Here is an 18,579-nt window from a genome sequence, read left to right as displayed (position 1 = left end):
AATCAGAAGGGGTTTTGTGGAGATTTCAGTATTTTCATATTTGAAATCACTAGTCCATTGAAGATAGACCACCATGGAAAACATGGAAGCACGGAACGGTCGTTTAGTCCTATTATGGGACTCCTCAGCAGTGCGCATCCACGATCCCGCCTCACGAGATTCAAACCCAGGACCTATCAGCCTCGCGCGCAAGCGCCTGACCTCTAGACCACTGAGCTGGCCGGCATCCAACGATGTTGATGTCTAACTTCAACCAATCCACGATGTTGAGCAACCGTTCACCACTTGTCTTCATTGAGGTGATATCTAACTACAGACGTGGTTGAACTCCACTTCTCACTGCTTCGCACTGGAACTCCAGGAAGCATCTCTTATTAGTTAGTGAAACAAAAAGTTTTGTAAATACCCTAAAAGTGAATACGAAATACTAACTTTATAGACAGTATGTCAATGCACTTCTTACATATAGCTGTCAATCCTTTATCATAGATTCTGATTGACACTTGACACAAGTTAATCTGTTTCCTACGAACTGTCTTGTAAGTCATTTTATTGAAAGATAACTGGATCCTCTGTATGTGCACAGTCAAATTAAATTTACAGATCACCTTAAGATTACTACCATTGCCTGGATTGTTCGATTTGTAGTTAAGAAGTCATAAAATGAACTCAACTAGACAAAAATTGACAACCAAAGTGGCACTGAACACAACCCTCACGGAGGACAAAACTCAAGACCATCACGTCTTTAGGTGGGCACTTAGCCTTAAGATCACTGAATTGGCTACTCTTGGTACCTGGTGCTTCCAAATTTAGTAGGTCTTCAAAATCTCTTAACCATCATCCATTGGCCATAGCGACATATATACCACACTAAGTATAGTTGAATACCATTGGTCACATCTCACTAGAACTTTGAGAATTTCCTGTTGAAGTTAGATAAACAGTGCATATCATTAGTGTTAGCATAGAAGGTTTATGGAGATTGTATGATATGTATTTTACACTATGGTATGACTCCAAATTAGAATCGATTATAAAAACGTGGAAAATTCTTCCTTATTAAATATTTTTGAATGAACTATTCGCAAGCTGATGTCTCCCAGACTATAGAGGACAAGTTGTGGTCAAAATTTTTGTTTTCCAGTGAAAATAGTGGCACCGTAACGAACATTTAGTTAGTGAAGTGCTGTACATGAGTATAAAATAAACCGAACATACTGTAAAATAAATATTAGGAGAATCTAGAAACCCGTATTAAGACACTAATATTTTACACACCAGATAGCGTATCATACTATTTAGTCAATAGGTTTAAGCTACTGATTTCTATAAAAGTAGTATCAAGAACACAAACATTCTTATTATTGTGGTATCAATATTTTTTCAGGTAAATTGACATTTAAGAACTGTGATTTCAGATACTAAACTGTGAAACGAAACAGTAAAGCTTATTTCTTATCAAAAAGTCATTATATCGCGTTGGTTTGTTAAGTTTACACAGTGTGAATCACGAAATGATCATATACAGAACATCACCGAAAGCCTAGAAATACTGAAGAGATAATTCATCAGAAATAATCATGACGATTCATGGACGTACAGGTGGGAATCGAACCTAAAACAATTGAGTTACGCTCGTACATCCAAACTTAAGCAAAGACAAGAGTAACAGACCATCGTTTAAGGTATTCAGTAATGATTATGAACACTGTAACTGAATTATAAACGTTTATTAACAAAAGAATCTGTCATTTTAAGAAAATTTCATACCTTTCAACTCTTGTGCAGTAGTATTCAACTCAGTACGTAACCTTTCAATTTCTGCAATTTTAGTACTTAAACGACAAGATGCTCCACTCATTTCTGCAGCTTTGGCTTGAGCTAAATCACGTTTTGTTTGTTCCAACTATTTAATAGACATGAGAAAGAACATTGAATGCATGACCATTTCAATTATAAAAATCTTGAGTAGTAAAAGAATTAAAAAGTTATTCTGTTTATGACAACAATTTTTGTTAAGGTGGGGAAAATGAGGGAAAATATGAAAGTTGTAGAAGCTGTTTCTTGAAGGTCAAGTCGATATATTCAACATGAATATCTTTTGAACACTTGGTTTACAAGATTTTAAACTGTCCTAATCATAATCTGAGATGCACGTGCATCCAGTTGACGAATCTTAAATAGGGCGAAACGCGCATCAAACTGGATTCCACTGCTAGTCACTATCCATCTTTGCTTATAATGCTTGTGAATTAAGGCTACATCGAGGCAATACGCACAGTATGCACATATGCAAATTAGAGACTGATCAATTGCAGTCCTAAACATGAATTGGAAGATTCGAACAAACAATACTAAGTGACGTTTCCTAATCACAAGTTAATATTTCATTCTACATCAGTTTCTGTATTGTTAACCGTTCATAGTTTGAAGTAAATCAACCAAAATATTTCACTCTTGTAATTAATAGACTAAGGATAACTCAAGAACGGCAAATCGTATAGTAATAGTCTATGGGTCGAAATAAAGCCTGTAGTAAAAGGAACATGAATATGAATAGTTAAGTTACTTAACAATTCTACAATAGGAAATATGCGTATCATATTGGTCCATAAATAGTTCTCAATAGTTACCATTCATAATTCTCTTTGGAATATAACCAATCCTAATTAGCAATCGCTTGCTAATACTTTCAAGTTAAAATGATCGGATGTACGTAATACTTTTTACATGATATTCGAATAGATGCTTTGAAATTCTGTGCACCAATGTGTTCATTATATTGATTAGTTATCAGCCTAATGTTGTCGAAACAGTATAGTCTTGTAGTGTACGCGACGTTTATCGACAGAAATAAGTATTACGTAACATCAAATAGAAGTAGGACGCTTGGTAGCAGAAGGTTGGAAAGATCAAATTAAAGAGAACGGAAACATAGAGTTTTTGTAATAACAATGAAGTAACGATGAAGATTGAGATAACTAATGAAGAATTTGAAAATGAAGTATCGAATGTATGATTTTCATATTTTACAAAAATACTGTAACTTTATGTCAAACAATAGACTGATCGTCTCCACCGGAGTGTTCATTCACAACAGTCTCATTGTAGTGAACATGAGCACGAGTGGGGACAATTGAATCTATTAAGGCACAAATTACTGACTAAATTCTGGCAATCATACAGCAAACAGTTAATTTTCAAACTAACAATCAATTGTCTCAATCTTTACTGTTTCTTCTGCAAATATCAGTCCGTCTTCTCTGATTTTATTGTTCATGCATTTTCATACCGATTGTGCTTCATTCCTGTTCTTTCCTTATCGATCTTCTGCCAAAATACATTTTATGTCTGACCATCACCATATACTACTTATATTGATATAAGTAGACCACACCACATCATTTTTATTATTATCATTGAGTCAATACACGATTAATTATAATTTCAATAGCATTTAGACAAACGAAAAAAGTAAACCATTCCCTTCTTACCTCACGTTTTATTTGTTCAATGGATGACTTATGTCCACGAATTTCATTATTACGTCGTTCTAATTCATCATCTTGTTCAAATATTGAATCTTCTCGTAATTTTAATTCTTCTTGAAGTTCTCTATTCTCTTTGACTAATTTCTCTTTTACTTTTTCAGCTTGTGTAAGATTATTACGAATCTATTTTGAATAGTAGAAGAAAATACAAAAAATAACATTGTAAGGATGGCTCGTTGCTAAACTCTAGGAAGCCTTAAGAAGCCCAGAAAGAACCGAAGACATTCCATCCAATCACTGCTAGTGGAACATTCTAGAATGTCGACTTGTAGCTTCCCCATGGGATGGATAAGAATGACCCTCTATGTGCCCATTGGCTGTCCGAAATGATGATTTACTTCCAGCCAAAAAACTATAAACACATGAGATTTTTGTACTATATTTTGATACTGTTTTGGGGAATAAAATTCCTTTTTATTAGTCTTCTGTCTTCTCTCTTGCGACGTTGCGGGTTCGATCGTTCAAGTAGTCTAGTAGTATGCGACATAGCAAGAATCAAAGCTCTAGATATAACAAACATTTAAATGTATATTTTTTGTATGTATGATGTATGGTGCATATTCCTTCTTACTTTGGTTTCGTTTAGTGAATATACATACACTCTAGAATTGATTCTGACTATAAGACTAAAAATAAGCTTTTATCGCTTAAGACACCACTTCAGTGTTATTAAACTATGGTAGTCATCAACGTATTCAACCAGTAAGGTGATATCTTATTAGGAATTGTGTTTTGGAGCAGCTGACATTCAAAACCATAATAAGTACATACTATATATTCACGAATGAAAATGAACATGGTGAGCTACCATTCTTAGATTGCTTAGTGAAAAGAAATCTAAATGGAATTCTAAATCTAACCATCTACCGAAAGCCTACACAATCTAATCGCTATATTGACTTCCATTCAGCACATCGTTTCAGTGCTAAGATCTCATTAGCCTTAAATCTTCTTAGAAGAGCCAACAAGATCATCATTTCAGAAGAGAACAAACAAAAAGAACAAAAGAATGTAATTAGTATCTTACAATTTAATAATTTTCCTATGAAGATTATTAGAAGTATCTTAAAACAAGACGGTTCAGTAAGTAATAATAATAATTCGAATGAAATGTCATGGGTTGGTACTGCAGTTTTACCATACCGTCATGGCGCAACAGAAGAACTTCAAAGAATCTTAAAACAACACAGAATTAAAGTATATTACAAGACAAAGAACACACTTCGTAATACTTTAAGTTCGATTAAAAGAAAAAAATCCTATTCATTTGCACACAGAACTAAGTCTACAAATTAGGTTGTGTCGATTGTGATGCCTTCTATATTGGAGAGTCATCTCGCAAAATCTTGACTTGTGCCAAAGAACATATTAAGTACACAAAGAAACCTCCTAATAATCCTGTAGAACTGGATAGACTTTAAATTAAATCAGCAATAGCAGTTCATGCCATTTTCAACCACCATCAAATCGATTTCAACAATATCAAAATAATACAAAAAGGCTTTTCCAATTACAAAGAAAGGAGAGTAGCTGAATCGTCCCATATAATGCTTAATCCCACTTCTCTCAATAGAAAGGAAGGCCTTACCATACATCCTACTTGGACTATCTATCGTAGCACCTAGTCTGATATTATTCACATTTTGCACTATTACCTTACAAATGAAACTCTATCCTTTCTCACCATAAAGGTCATACATTTTTTCATCCTTAACAGTGCACACATACACACAAAAGATTTACATACATGTCGCTTATGAATCATCTTGACCGAAATGACATGAAATTGATTTATTCAGACCTGTTTTTTGATTGATCACTTAATATTCGAGGATTGGTTGAAGTTAAACATTAACATCGTTTGATAACGGTCATCTCGGTGGTCTATCGGTTAATTGCTCTGGCGCGGAACTGGTAGGTACTGGGTTCGAATCTCGCGAGACGGAATCGTGGATGCGCACAGCTGAGTAGCCACGCAAAGGGACGAAACGGCCACCCAGTGCTTCCAGGTTTTCCTTGGTAGTCTAGCTTCAATCGACCCATGATGTCAACTATATATATAATATTCTCATTGTTCCGTTGTACTATTTAAACTTGGATTAATTTTGATCTGGTTAATTTATCCTCTGAAGAAGTGGCTTACACTGAGTCACGAAACGTCAGAAAATTTCATTCTTTTTCTACTCATTGGGATATTACAAATATATTAATTTATTTATAACAATCTACCCAATGCTCAATTTATTCGAAATTTCCATAGTTGAAAGCATGAGTCAATTGAAGCTAGACCACCAAGGAAAACCTGGAAGCACTGGACGGCCGTTTCGTCCTATCTCGCGAGGCGAGATCGTGGATGCGCACTGCTGAGGAGTCCCATAATAAAAGTCAACCTGTAGGATGATTTCGTTTAAAATATAGTGTGGTGTATGTTACTTATGTTGACAAATATTAGTATTCAACACCAATCCGTAGTGGAGTACTTGCCACTAGGACATTGAAAACATCAAATTGAAGAGAACAGGAATGTTAACAAAGAGTAATTGTAAAAAAACAAGAGGAGTGAAGGAACGATGAAGTTTGTAATAGACAACTGATGGATTATGTACAGATGAAGTGTTTATTATATGGGTTCCATATTTTAGGAAGACACTATGTAATTCTGCTTTAGACAATAAATTGGTTTACTCAACCTGAGTTCTCATTCACTACAATGGATTACAGTTTGTTTATATTGGTTCAAAATGTGGTTATTAGTATCAAGAACGTCATTATCTACCGAATCATATGTTGAACGAATAAATCAATCTTCACAGTGAACAATGTACTATACTAGTAAGATGTTCGGAAATATCAGGATGACAGGTTAGATAAGGTATGTTGATAATAGGTTTTAGGCAACAACATATTATTTATATGGATTTCTAGAGGATAAAATTACACATATTTCAAATGTTACACAATGTGATTGTATATGATTGGTAGTCTATGCCACAAATGTCAACCCTGACGAATTCATACGTTATTCTAAATTCATAACTAACTCTCCAACCATACTCTGTGATGACAAGCCCCACATGTCGAGGTACCTATTATTCTATCAAGTCATTTGATGCGGATTCCTAGTTTCATCAATAACTTACGATCTTCACTAAGTATTCTTTATCCGTATTTCGAAGATAGAATTATTTATAGAACATGAACATACCTAAGTAGGTCCGAAGTTATTTTATTCACTAACTGATTTCAGTTAAAGGATGATCAGAAATACAAAACTATTCAGTGTTCGTTTTAACAGAGTTTCAAACTTCTGATTAGTGTGCATCAATGAGACAGAGAGGGATCGAACTTAGGACTCTCAAGTCTTACAGTAAGCATGTATACATATATATAATGATAAGCTTATTTTATCCCATGGTCACTTACAATTTGCATTTCTTTCCTCATACATTCAATTTCTTTCTTATAACTAGTTATTTCAACATTGGTCCCTAGTTTTTGTGACTAAAAAGAAGATAAATGAAAAGAAGTAAACATCGAAAATTCAATTTTGACAAAATATTAAAAATTTCAAGTTATTTTGACACAGAAAGTTCACCTAGGGGAGTTGGAAAACCTTCATTAATAACCGATGTTGCACATTGGCTCTAGTATCCTGAAGGAACAAATGGCGTATGAACCAATTTTCGGCCACCGGCTACCATGAGACTGCATCTCCTTACGATGCTCCACTGCCCTGTGGATCAGATCTTTAGGTCAAACGTTCCGGGCTCCTAAGAAAACCACCTGATTCAGTTTTGAGCACCCGGGTAGTATCACAGCCCTCACACAAATCAAATGAGATTTGTGTGGCGCATATATATCTGGTGCCCATTTGTACCAATATTTGTGTGTTTAAATAAAATGCATCTGGTTCGATCGCTCATTAAGCAGTTTCATATAACATTTCGAAACATGTTATGATGTCAGTGGATTTACACATCTACTGTATAAAGATTTTATGTGAAATACCTCCAGATCTTAGGTTTTTTTCATTCAATTGTCTTAAAAATAACCTGACCATCAAATTTACATCATAGACTAATCTTCTGAAGCGTGAAACTCCTTCACAGTGTTTATACGTGACCTCACAGGGGATGGTATATAAAAAACTCAGATCTTGCAATGAGCACCATATCGTTAGACTATCAAGTCAGTGTCTGATAGTGTACGTATTTGACTTGAACCAATTAGCTGAATCGCTTGATCATACTAGGATTTAAAAAGTGTCCAATCCATTTTGATTTTCAATACTTTTCTAACTACGGTCAGCCCATGATGCATAGTAATATAACTTCAAAAATCTACGCAAACACCTATGTCACTGAATAGTATGAACCAAAAATAGACCAACATAAATATAAGCAAACCTTGTTTTCACTTGGTTCCTTCTCCATCAATGCACGCATTGCTTCATTCATTTTACGCATTTGTTCGACACGTGATTTTAAATCAGCAATTTGTTCATCACGAGCATCAAGTATTTCTTCTTTTTCATCCAACTAAAATAAATTTAATATGATAAATCTCAAATCATTGAATTAAGGCTATATCAAGGCAATACGCGCAGTATGCACATATGCAAATTAGAGACTGGCCAGTTACAGTCCTAAACATCAATGGGAAGATTCAAACAAACAATACTAAGTGAATTTAAACTTCAACCCATTACCTAGGTGATATAACAATGTTGAATATATCTCCATTGTTATTAGAAGTGGCTAGGAAATGGAATCGAGCATTCATTTAGACTTACTTACTTACGCCTGTTACGCCTCGTGGAGGATCATAGGCCGCACACAAGCATTCTCCATCCAACTCTGTCCCAAGCAATCCTTTCAAGTTCTTTTCAGTTAATATTCATCATTTCATATCTGCTTCTATTTACCGGCGTAATGTGTTCTTTCGCCTTCCTCTTTTCCGCTTCCCTTCAGCATTCCAAGTTAGGGATTGACTCGTGATGCAATTTGGTGATTTCCTTAATGTATGTCCTATCCACTTCCAACGTCTTTTCCTAACTTCCTCTTCGTCTGGAAGCTGGTTTGTCCTCTCCCATAAAACGCTGTTGCTAATAGTATCCGGTCAGTGAATGTCGAGTATTTTGCGTAGACAGCTGTTTATAAATACTTGTACCTTCTTGACGATGAATGTAGTAGTTCTCTAAGTTTCAGCTCTGCACAGTAGGATTGTCTTCATGTTCGTATTGAAGATTCTGACTTTGAAATTAGTTGAGAGTTGTTTTGAGTTCTATATGTTCTTCAATTGTAGGAATGCTGCCCTATCTTTGCCAATCATTCATTTAAATTACCGTCTGCATAATCGTTCATTTCAATTAGTTAGTTTTAATATTATATCCATTTCTAGAACCATATAAAATCTTTTGTTTCCATAACCATAAATTAATATGGTGGAGAAGATTTGTAGCTCAGGTGGATGATTTCAATGGAGTTTTGTTCTCTGAGCTACCCGAAGTATGTGATGATGATGTCATTCAGAAGGACGATGAAAGCTCCACGACGAAACCATTCAGCTCAGAGAACAAAACTCCATCAAAACATAAATTAATATTTTAAACATAACTATTGACAATATAAAAAAAATCTATTCAATGAATAATGACTTACCTCTTTTTGTAATACTTCACTTCGTTTAGTATCTAATTGTTTTGTAAGATTTTGATCAATACTAACATTGGATTTAGATGCTAGTTCTAAACGTTTTTGTAGAATCAGTGTATGTTGATGTTCTTCTGAGAGAAGTTTTTCAAGACATCGAATTTTTTGATGTGGATCCTAAATTATAGATTAAAAGAACAATCAATAATGAAACTTTGATATATGTTGCCAAAGATCATGACTATTGTATGAATATGAACTAAGTTGAAATTGAATACATAGATAGTTATAATTTAATGACTTTGGTTATTTATTTATTTATTTGAACACATAAATATTGGTACAAAGGGGCACCACATACATATGCGCCACACACATCTCATTTGATTTGTGTGAGGACCGTGATACTGTCCAGGTGCCCAAAGTGAAGCAGGTGGTTTTTTTAGGGGGCCACATCCAGAGCCTTTGAACTAAAGATCTGATCGACAAGGCAGTGGAGCATCGTAAGAAGATGTAGTCCCATGGTGGCCGGTGACAGACGATTGATTCATACGCCATTTGTTCACTCGGGATACTGGAGCCCATGTGCATCATTGGTTTGGAATGAAGGTTTTCCAACTCCCCTTGGTGGACTTTCCATGTGTACTAACCCGGTTAGAGCGCCAGACATTCTCTTTTGGTCCCGTCGATTTCGTGAACAACAGTAATGCCACGGAAAACAGTGAGTAGGACTTCCTTGACAGAGGGTATATACGCGTGCCCATGTGAGAGCATTTGGAGAGGGAGAGTGGACTCTCCCCACTCTCGGCTGTATCAGGGCATTTGGTATTTTGTCTTGATTGAATGTGTCGAAGATTTGAAGCTCATTTACACTTACCAATTTTATCTATTAGATGTTGTTAATAAGCTGTCATACATATCTTAATGTAATTTTTAAATTCCATCATGATAATCTCTTTTCTTTATTTTGATTTAAAAAGATAATTAACTCACATAGACACGCTAAACTGCAATATCTACAGTAAATTATACACTTTGACAATTTTAAAAGATTTAATTAATTCATGAGTTGATTAAAGCTAGACCGACATTGTTGTTTAGGACTACAGTTGATCAGTCTCTTATCGGCACATGTATATCCCGTTTGGATTGCCTCGATAATGCCTTAATTCACAAGCTTTATAAGCAGAGATGGATAGTGGCTAGTAGTGGAATCTACACAGGATGCATACATGCCAATAAGCGATTGATCAAATACAGTCCTAACACATCAATGGGAAGATTCAAGTAAAAACAATATCAAGTGAATTTAAAACTTCACTTCATTACATGACCAAGTGGCTATCAATACTCAGTAGCTAATTGGATTACGTGATAGCGTTTGAAGCGACTGGAATCGGGTTCGAGTCCCAGAGTGAATATCAACTCTGAGATGCAGGTGCATCCAGCTGATGAGTCCCAAATAGGACGAAACGCACGCCCTGGATTGCACTGCAAACTACTATTCAGCTATGCTTATATAAACGGCAAGTCAGTTTTAAATTGATTTCATATTATTATTAACAAAAATGTAAATCTTTTGTCTATTTTCCCTACAATCATCCGATCATCTTCAAATCTGTAAGGAAGTCATTCAAATGGTACTAAAACACTGGGTTAAGTATAGCACTTAGGTAGCTAATTTTCCCAGTGAATTCGTCTTCCAATCTTAGATGTATTTGAATGCTTATTGGTAACATTGTATAAACATACAATAGACATTCATATTATGAAAAGAAGGAAAACATTACTGCAAATAGAAGACATAGCTAAATAACTCACTGCTATTTTAACCGATTCATTTGAAATTTCATCAACCTTCTTAGTCACAGATGACTGATCTTCCGTTGTGTAATTCACATTGAGAAGACTGAAATAATATAACAAATAGTAACCGTAATTATTATTACTTTGATGGTAATGTAAAAATTATGGATTATTTAATATTCTATTTCATTATAAATTATCGGTTAAGTGCTAGCGCGCGAGACTGATAGGTCCTGGGTGCGAATCTCGTGAGGCGGGATCGTGGATGCGCTTTGCTGAGGAGTCTCACAATAGGACGAAACGGCCGTCCAGTACTTCCAGGTTTTCCATGGTGGTCTAGCTTCAATTGACTCATGATCTAATTATGAATGGTCATCAGTGTATGACTCATTGAGATTTATTTATTTATTGTCTGTAAAGATTCAACAACATATCCACTCAAATCCAAAACACTTGAACTTTTCAGCAAAACCATGATATCACTGAAGACCTCAGCTAGTATCTAGGTTTCTATATGTTCTGACGTCAGTATGTTTGTGATATAGTGTAGCTCTGATTGAATACCATCATTCTTAACATGATTATCTACATATACCTGATCTTCTCACCACAACACTGAGAGCTTTGTTTAAAATCTTATTTTTAATGCTGAAGTATTTCTTTGGAGTGTCATTTCTGAATATTCATTGCTAAAGAGTTCCTGCCTCAGTCAATCAGTCAAATTTAACTTAGAACTTGGGACAAATGTGCATTATGTTCAAGTTGCTACACTACATCGGCACAGCGAAAAATCTCAGATTAATCGAGGTATTAACATTATTGATTGTAATGGCAAAAAAACTAGGTATGGAAAAATGGTTTGAAAAAAATATGCATTTATGGAAAAAAACTAAAAGGTAATCTAGAAATTTAGGATTTAAGAGAAGACAAAAACTGAATGCTTCTGGAACATGGCAAGCAATTCTGAGATATTTCACGTAAATTATCCAGTGATTAATTGCAGAAATTACGAAGGGGACAACTACATAGTCTGCACCATATAGTTCAATTGTCAATGATTTCATGAATTGATTCGACGTCCTTATATGGTCAATTCTTGCTTTCCTCCAGTCTACTCCTACATCAGACAACATCACCTGTTGATGTAGTGAAGTTATAATGTACGATTTAAAGTAGATTTTCAACTGGTGCCAGCTCTGTGATGAATAATAAATCCAAATACCTATGATCAAATAATTTTTTAGCATAGGTAGGCTGTTTTCTAATTCATGATAATGATCAGTTCGTTTGATCAATGTCATCAAATGTTGTGAATGAAAGCCACATGGTCGATTAAAAGCGATTAACATTGTATATATTGTCGACATTTACTTAAAGTTATGAATTGGAGATTGCCACTAATTAACAAAATTCTCCGTTTTATTACTAACTCAACATGGTTTTGTAGTTAAAGAGAACACAAGTGGGGATGATCAAATGTATTTCAACACAAAATTACAGAATATCTTAGTGAAATCTGAGAACCATACAGTAAATACTTCATTTGCAAAATGTCAATCAATTGTCTCAGACTTCACTGTTCTTTTATTTTTACACTAATCTCTCTCTGTTCTCTCATTCCTTTCTTTCAATCTTAGTAACCATTTGCCTCTATGCATTTCACTTTTGACTAATGATACATACTACTTATATCTGTCGACATCCGTAGCACACACCGCATTGTGACTTGATTAATAGAATTCCATTAAAGCTAAGAACCGGATAAGTTGATTATGGTTACCGTCAAGTACAACAACACATGTTCTTTTAAATGTATGTCACAATCTTAAATGAGTCCGTAGTAACATCTAATTCTATCAAAGTTATAAATATATACTATACAGAAGAATACCAACTAATATGAATCTTAGGATGAAAGCTTGTTGTTGACAGCCCTAAAATTAATTGATATACTATGAGAATACAGATAGTAATTCATAATTCCTACTTAGATTCAAGCATTCAGTTTTTATTAATTTCATACAAAGAGGTTTACATATTAATATACACATAAACTTCTAATATTCAATTACTTTGATAAGTTTCAGACATTCATTAATTTATTATAATGATTATACGTTGTAAGCAAAGCTGGATAGTGGCTATCAGTGGAGTCCAGTTTGATGCGCGTTTCGTCCTTTTTGGGACACGTCAGATAGATGTACTTGCATATCACAGTTGATGTTCCTTCTAAGACTCGTACCCAGTTCCATTCATTTCAAACGCCATCACGTTATCCACTTAGTTACTGAGTTCAGATAGCCATTTGCTTGTGTTATTGGGTGAAGTTATAAATTCACTTGATATTGTTCTTACTTAAATCCTCCCGTTGATGTTTAAGACTACAAATTGATCAGTCACTTATGGACATATGTGCATACTGTGTGTATTGCCTCGATATAGCCTTAATTCACAAGCATTATAAGCAAAGATGAATAGTGGCTAGCAGTGGAATCCATTTTAACACACGTTTCGTCTTATTTGGGACTCGTCAGACGGATATACCTGTATCTCAGAGTTGATGTTCACTCTGGAAGTCAAACCCAGTTCCATTCTCTTCAAACGCCATCACGTTATCCTGATAGCCAATTGCTTGTGTAATGAGGTGAAGTTTTAGATTCATTTAATATTGATTTTACTTGAATCTTCCCACTGATTTTCAGGACTGTAATTAACATATGTGCATATTATGCATATTGCCTTAATTCACATGGTTTTTTTGTTTATTATCTTAAAAGTTTATCTAAATTATTGATTATTTTTTATAATGAATTTCATCGTTGTCTATAAAAAAATATTTCCCCCCCCTCCTTTAAAAAAAATATTATTGTTAATTATTTTTGCACATTTTCAAAGTGTAAAAATGTGCCAAATAAAATTATGAATAATCTTCATGTATATTTTCTATTTTTTGATTGGTCAATAATTTATTATTTAACAAATCAATAATATTACTTTTTTTCTATTGGTTAATTAATTATATAAGTGATTATATATATTTTTTCAGTGTAAATTTTGATTTCAATAGTTCAATACATAAATCAATGTAAGCTAAGTCACCATGGCAGATTTGGAAGCGTTAGACGGCCATTTTGTTTTAGTATGGAACTTTTCAACAGTTCACACCCACGATCCCGCATTAGGGATTCGAACTCAGGATCTTCTGCCTCATGCACGAACGCTTAACCTTTAGACTATTGGCTTCAAGATGATTTACTCAAGTTCTAGTAAGAAGTATTGATCAGTGAAGTACAATCTATAACGAGTAGAGACAGGTATTTACTTCATAAAATGGATGAATGGATTCTCAACCATTCATGGATTGATGGAAGTTAGACAGTGGTCTAAAGTTTAAGCGTTCACGCGCGAGACTGAAGGTTCTGAGTTCAAGTCTCATTTGCGGGATAGTGGATGTGCACTGCTGAAGTGTCCCATACTAAGATGAAATGGCTGTCGAGTGCTTTCAGGTTTTCCATTGTGGTTTAGCTTACATAGACTCATGAATTCAACTATTAAAATTTCTACAACCTCTACAAACCCCATTCTGGTAATAATTTGATAAAGTTTTTAATTAAGTGAAATATCTCATTTAGATATTTAGAAATGAAAAAAGAAGAAATACTTCTTTACTTTATCCACTTTTTTAAATAAAGTTGTTATTATTTTTGTATGAGTTGGCATCGGATAGATTACTTTGTAGTTGATCGATCACTGGGCAGTAACCAATGTCATGTATGTCAAGTCCGTTTTATTGCTAATAGAATTCAATTAATCAATTTGTAATGTAGCCACTGATCTGAGTTACTCGATTACGCATGCACTATTTTGAGGTGTCAGGTAGTTTGAGGTAGTCAACAAGAAACCCTGGACCTATATTTTGTGATATTTATCATTCGTCAGTGAGGTATACCTTTAAAATTGATGCTCTCTCTCAGATTCCACCCTACGTCATTCAGTTTTACAAACATAGACGTTACTACTGAGTTATCCGGTGGCTCTTAGTACTGATTGAATTCAGTCGAAAGATTACTTATCAGTACATTTCTATTTCTTTGTTTATCTTCCTTCATAAGATTCCCTAGCCTTTCTGTCTTGCGATAATACTAACAATCATCAGCTTTGTTGAGTCTATTTCAAGGAATGTCATGTGAAACTTTTGCTTTTATGTAACAGCTGTATATCCCTTACAACGATGAAGTACATAAATTACATCTAGTAATCATTTTACGCATTTTCGAAGTTGAATCCAAGTTGAATTAACCGTACCAAACATAATTTTCGGTACAGCAGATTCATTTCGCAATTGTTAAATTCATCTCACACCTAATGCGCAATCGACATTTATTTGTTTATAGATAGTCTAGTATGCTTAAGCAACAATTTACACTATTTTACTGTACCATACTCCTTGAGTGTAAAATACCAGTTGAGTGAACAGTCTAGAAACAAGACACAAATTTCCATTTAATTTCAATCCATACAACATTACGTAATTGTAATATATGCTATTCATATCAATGCATCATCTATTATGATGTGCATCATAGCAGCATAGGTAGAAACACTTGTAAATATTGTTATCTATTCTTTTGTATTTAGATCGATCTATATATGGAAATAAGAAATTAATAGATGACATTTATACTAATGACGTTTATATGACATTTATACCAATATCACATTACAATTAGATAATATAAATTTGTAGGCTAAGGTAATTTTACATTGGTTTTAAGAAGAACTGGAAACCATCCAGACTTTCACGTAACATCCAAAACAGTACATCTCAATCCCGCTTCATAGGAGAACCACGTAGAAATACGTAGGCTTTAACGTTACAATCTGAATAGTACAGCTCAATCCTGTGGCGCGATCACACAGGTAACAAACACTCTGATGAACCATTTGCATCACTGATATACACATTCACATCACATGTATAATTATTTCGATCATTGATCGGGTAAATCATTAATACACAGTATAAACATATCAAAGTTAACCTATTCCACTTACACGATAGTCAAACTCATTAATATTAGCAATCTGAAAGGGTTTTGTCGAGATTTCATATTTTTCCATAGTTGAAATCATGAGTCAATTGAAGCGTGACCACCATGGAACACCTGGAAGCACTGGATGGCTGTTTCGTCCTACTGTAGGACTACTCAGCAGTGCGTATTCACGACCCCGCCTCGTGAGATTCGAACCCACGACCTACCAGTCTCGCGCCAGAGCGCTTAAACACTAGACCGCAGAGCCAGCATCAGATGGTGGTAATGTCTAACTTCAACCAATCCAAGAAACTGAGCAGCCGTTCATCAGTTGTCTTCAGTGAGTTGTTATCTCACAACAGACGTGGTTGAACTCCACTGGTCACTGCTTCTCACTAGAACTCCAGGAAATATCTCTTGAAGTCAGTCACTAGTGAGCATATGATTATAATTATTATCAGAAGGGGTTGTGTGGAGATTTCAGTATTTTCATAGTTGAAATCATGAGTCAATTGAAGTGAGACTGGTAGGTCCTAGGTTCGGATCTCGCGAGGCGAGATCGTAGATGCGCACTGTCGAAGAGTCCCACAGTAGGACGAAACGGCCGTCCAGTACTTCCAAGTTTTCCATGGTGGTCTAGCTTCAATCGACTCATGATTTCAACTATGAAAATATTAACAATGTCAATATGTCTTGCAATGTCTCAATAACAATAACCTTTGAGAACATTGAAAAGCAATCATCAATATGTTTAGTATTGTTTATTTGAATCTTCCCCTCGATGTGTTAGGACTGCAACTGGTCAGTCTCTAGTCAATATGAATGGAATCGATTAACTAGTCAATCAATTTTGCACATAAACAGGGTACCTCTAATCTCATACGGAAACCTTCAACTATACATAACAAAACTATAGCAATACCTCATTACATATTCACTACTTACCTGCATATTTCTAATAATAAATTATTATTTTGTTCTTCTAACATTAGAACTAATTCATTGAATAAAATACATTTACATTGTAAATGATCTAAACATTTTAATAAGTCAGTTTCATGACGATTTGATTCAGTATAATTATCTAATGTAGATTCTTCAAATTGTTTATAATGATATTGTATATTATTCATTTGTTCATTTATAATATGAATTTCATTTGTTTTTTTATCTTTTATTGTCGTCGTCGTTGTTGTTGTTTGGATGAAAAGAAAAAAGAAAAAAAAAGAAATATCATTAATCATCTTGTATCATAACTGAAAAACTCCTCCTGTAGCTCCTCCGAGGGCTGCTGTCAGTCCCAAGCCTGAATAAAGGAGAAGGATTGGGCATGGGGTTAGCGACCCCAACCTGTAGAATATCAACTCGCTAAAAAGTGCTAACCATAAATGAAAAGGCGTCTTCTATTCGTTCTAGTAATTTACATTAAGGGAATTAGGGTTAAATGAAGGGTGAGAGGTTGAACAAATTGTTTCTGCATGCAAAGTTTAGGTTTGAGTTTATGGATTGCCAATGCTTCAGCAATGCATAAAATATTGATTTGACCCAGCCTTCTTCGATCCGGTTCATTTGACTCTGTAGATTACTTTAAAAGAAGAATCTTTCGAAGCGATGTGTCCACAGTTATTTTATTAATCCGTATTTCTAATAGTATAGACAACTTTTTCACAATTTACATTGAGTTAACTGAATACATATGATTGATCAACTAATGATATTCTCATTTTCGAAAGTTGCTATTATGAGCTGGTGTTTCTTTATTCATTAGTGAATGATCAAAAGCCCCTCTGGAGCTACTACCGGTCCCAAGCACGGATAAAGGAGGAAGGTTGAGCATGGGGTTAGAGATCCCATCCTGTAGAAAACTAACTCGTAAAACAAAAAACGCTGACCAGAAAAATAATCGAATATTAGATCTTAAGTTCGAATCCTGTCAAAAGTTTTCTTTACTTTCCAATCAACATTTGTTAATTTATCAAAAGAAGTCCATAATAATAAACTTTAAGACCATGAATACTGATAATCAGAGTTAGTCGTTAGGTTGTTCATGATATTCTTCGTTAAGATTTAGCGTGATTTGTGAAGACTGTCAAATATATTTATAGTTTAAATTGAACAGTTGTTTCTTCCTAACATGAGACTTCTCAGCAGTATGCATCAATGAAACCATAAGAGATTAATCGAAGATGGATAGTGGCTGGCAGTGGAATCCAGTTTGACGCACGTTTCGTCCTATTTGGGACTGGTCAGATCGATGTACCTGCATCTCAGAGTTCATGTTCACTCTGAGACTCGAACCCAGTACCTTTCGCTTCAAACGCCATCACGTTATCCACTCAGCTACTGAGTCCTGATAGCCACATGCTTGTACAACGGAGTGGAGTTGAAATTCATTTGTTTGTGTGTGTTGTTTCGCTGGAAGCCTTCACATTGGATATTTAAGGATTGCAAGTTGATCAAGTCTTTTGTATGGCTTATGTGCATCCATCTTTTGCTTATAAAGCTTGTGATTTCAAGCAATATCGAGGCGGTCCG

General features: G+C 34.7%; 1 protein-coding gene across 1 annotated transcript in view; it reads right to left on the bottom strand.

Annotated features, from left to right (window-relative positions):
* Smp_134570 (hypothetical protein) overlaps positions 1-18,579 on the bottom strand; it is a gene marked incomplete at both ends in the record, with an annotated part of 66,533 nt that overhangs the window by 19,379 nt on the left and 28,575 nt on the right. The window contains 7 exons of the mRNA XM_018798729.1: positions 1,774-1,909; positions 3,498-3,677; positions 6,978-7,055; positions 7,961-8,092; positions 9,215-9,382; positions 11,027-11,114; positions 16,990-17,177. Coding sequence (XP_018653642.1) covers positions 1,774-1,909; positions 3,498-3,677; positions 6,978-7,055; positions 7,961-8,092; positions 9,215-9,382; positions 11,027-11,114; positions 16,990-17,177 — 970 coding nt within the window. The remainder of the gene's footprint in view (positions 1-1,773; positions 1,910-3,497; positions 3,678-6,977; positions 7,056-7,960; positions 8,093-9,214; positions 9,383-11,026; positions 11,115-16,989; positions 17,178-18,579) is intronic.

This window comes from Schistosoma mansoni, chromosome 7 (genome assembly GCF_000237925.1).
Source record: "Schistosoma mansoni strain Puerto Rico chromosome 7, complete genome".
Taxonomy (NCBI): domain Eukaryota; kingdom Metazoa; phylum Platyhelminthes; class Trematoda; order Strigeidida; family Schistosomatidae; genus Schistosoma; species Schistosoma mansoni.
Note: the sequence above shows the minus strand (reverse complement) of the source record. Positions and strands in the feature narration are given on the sequence as shown.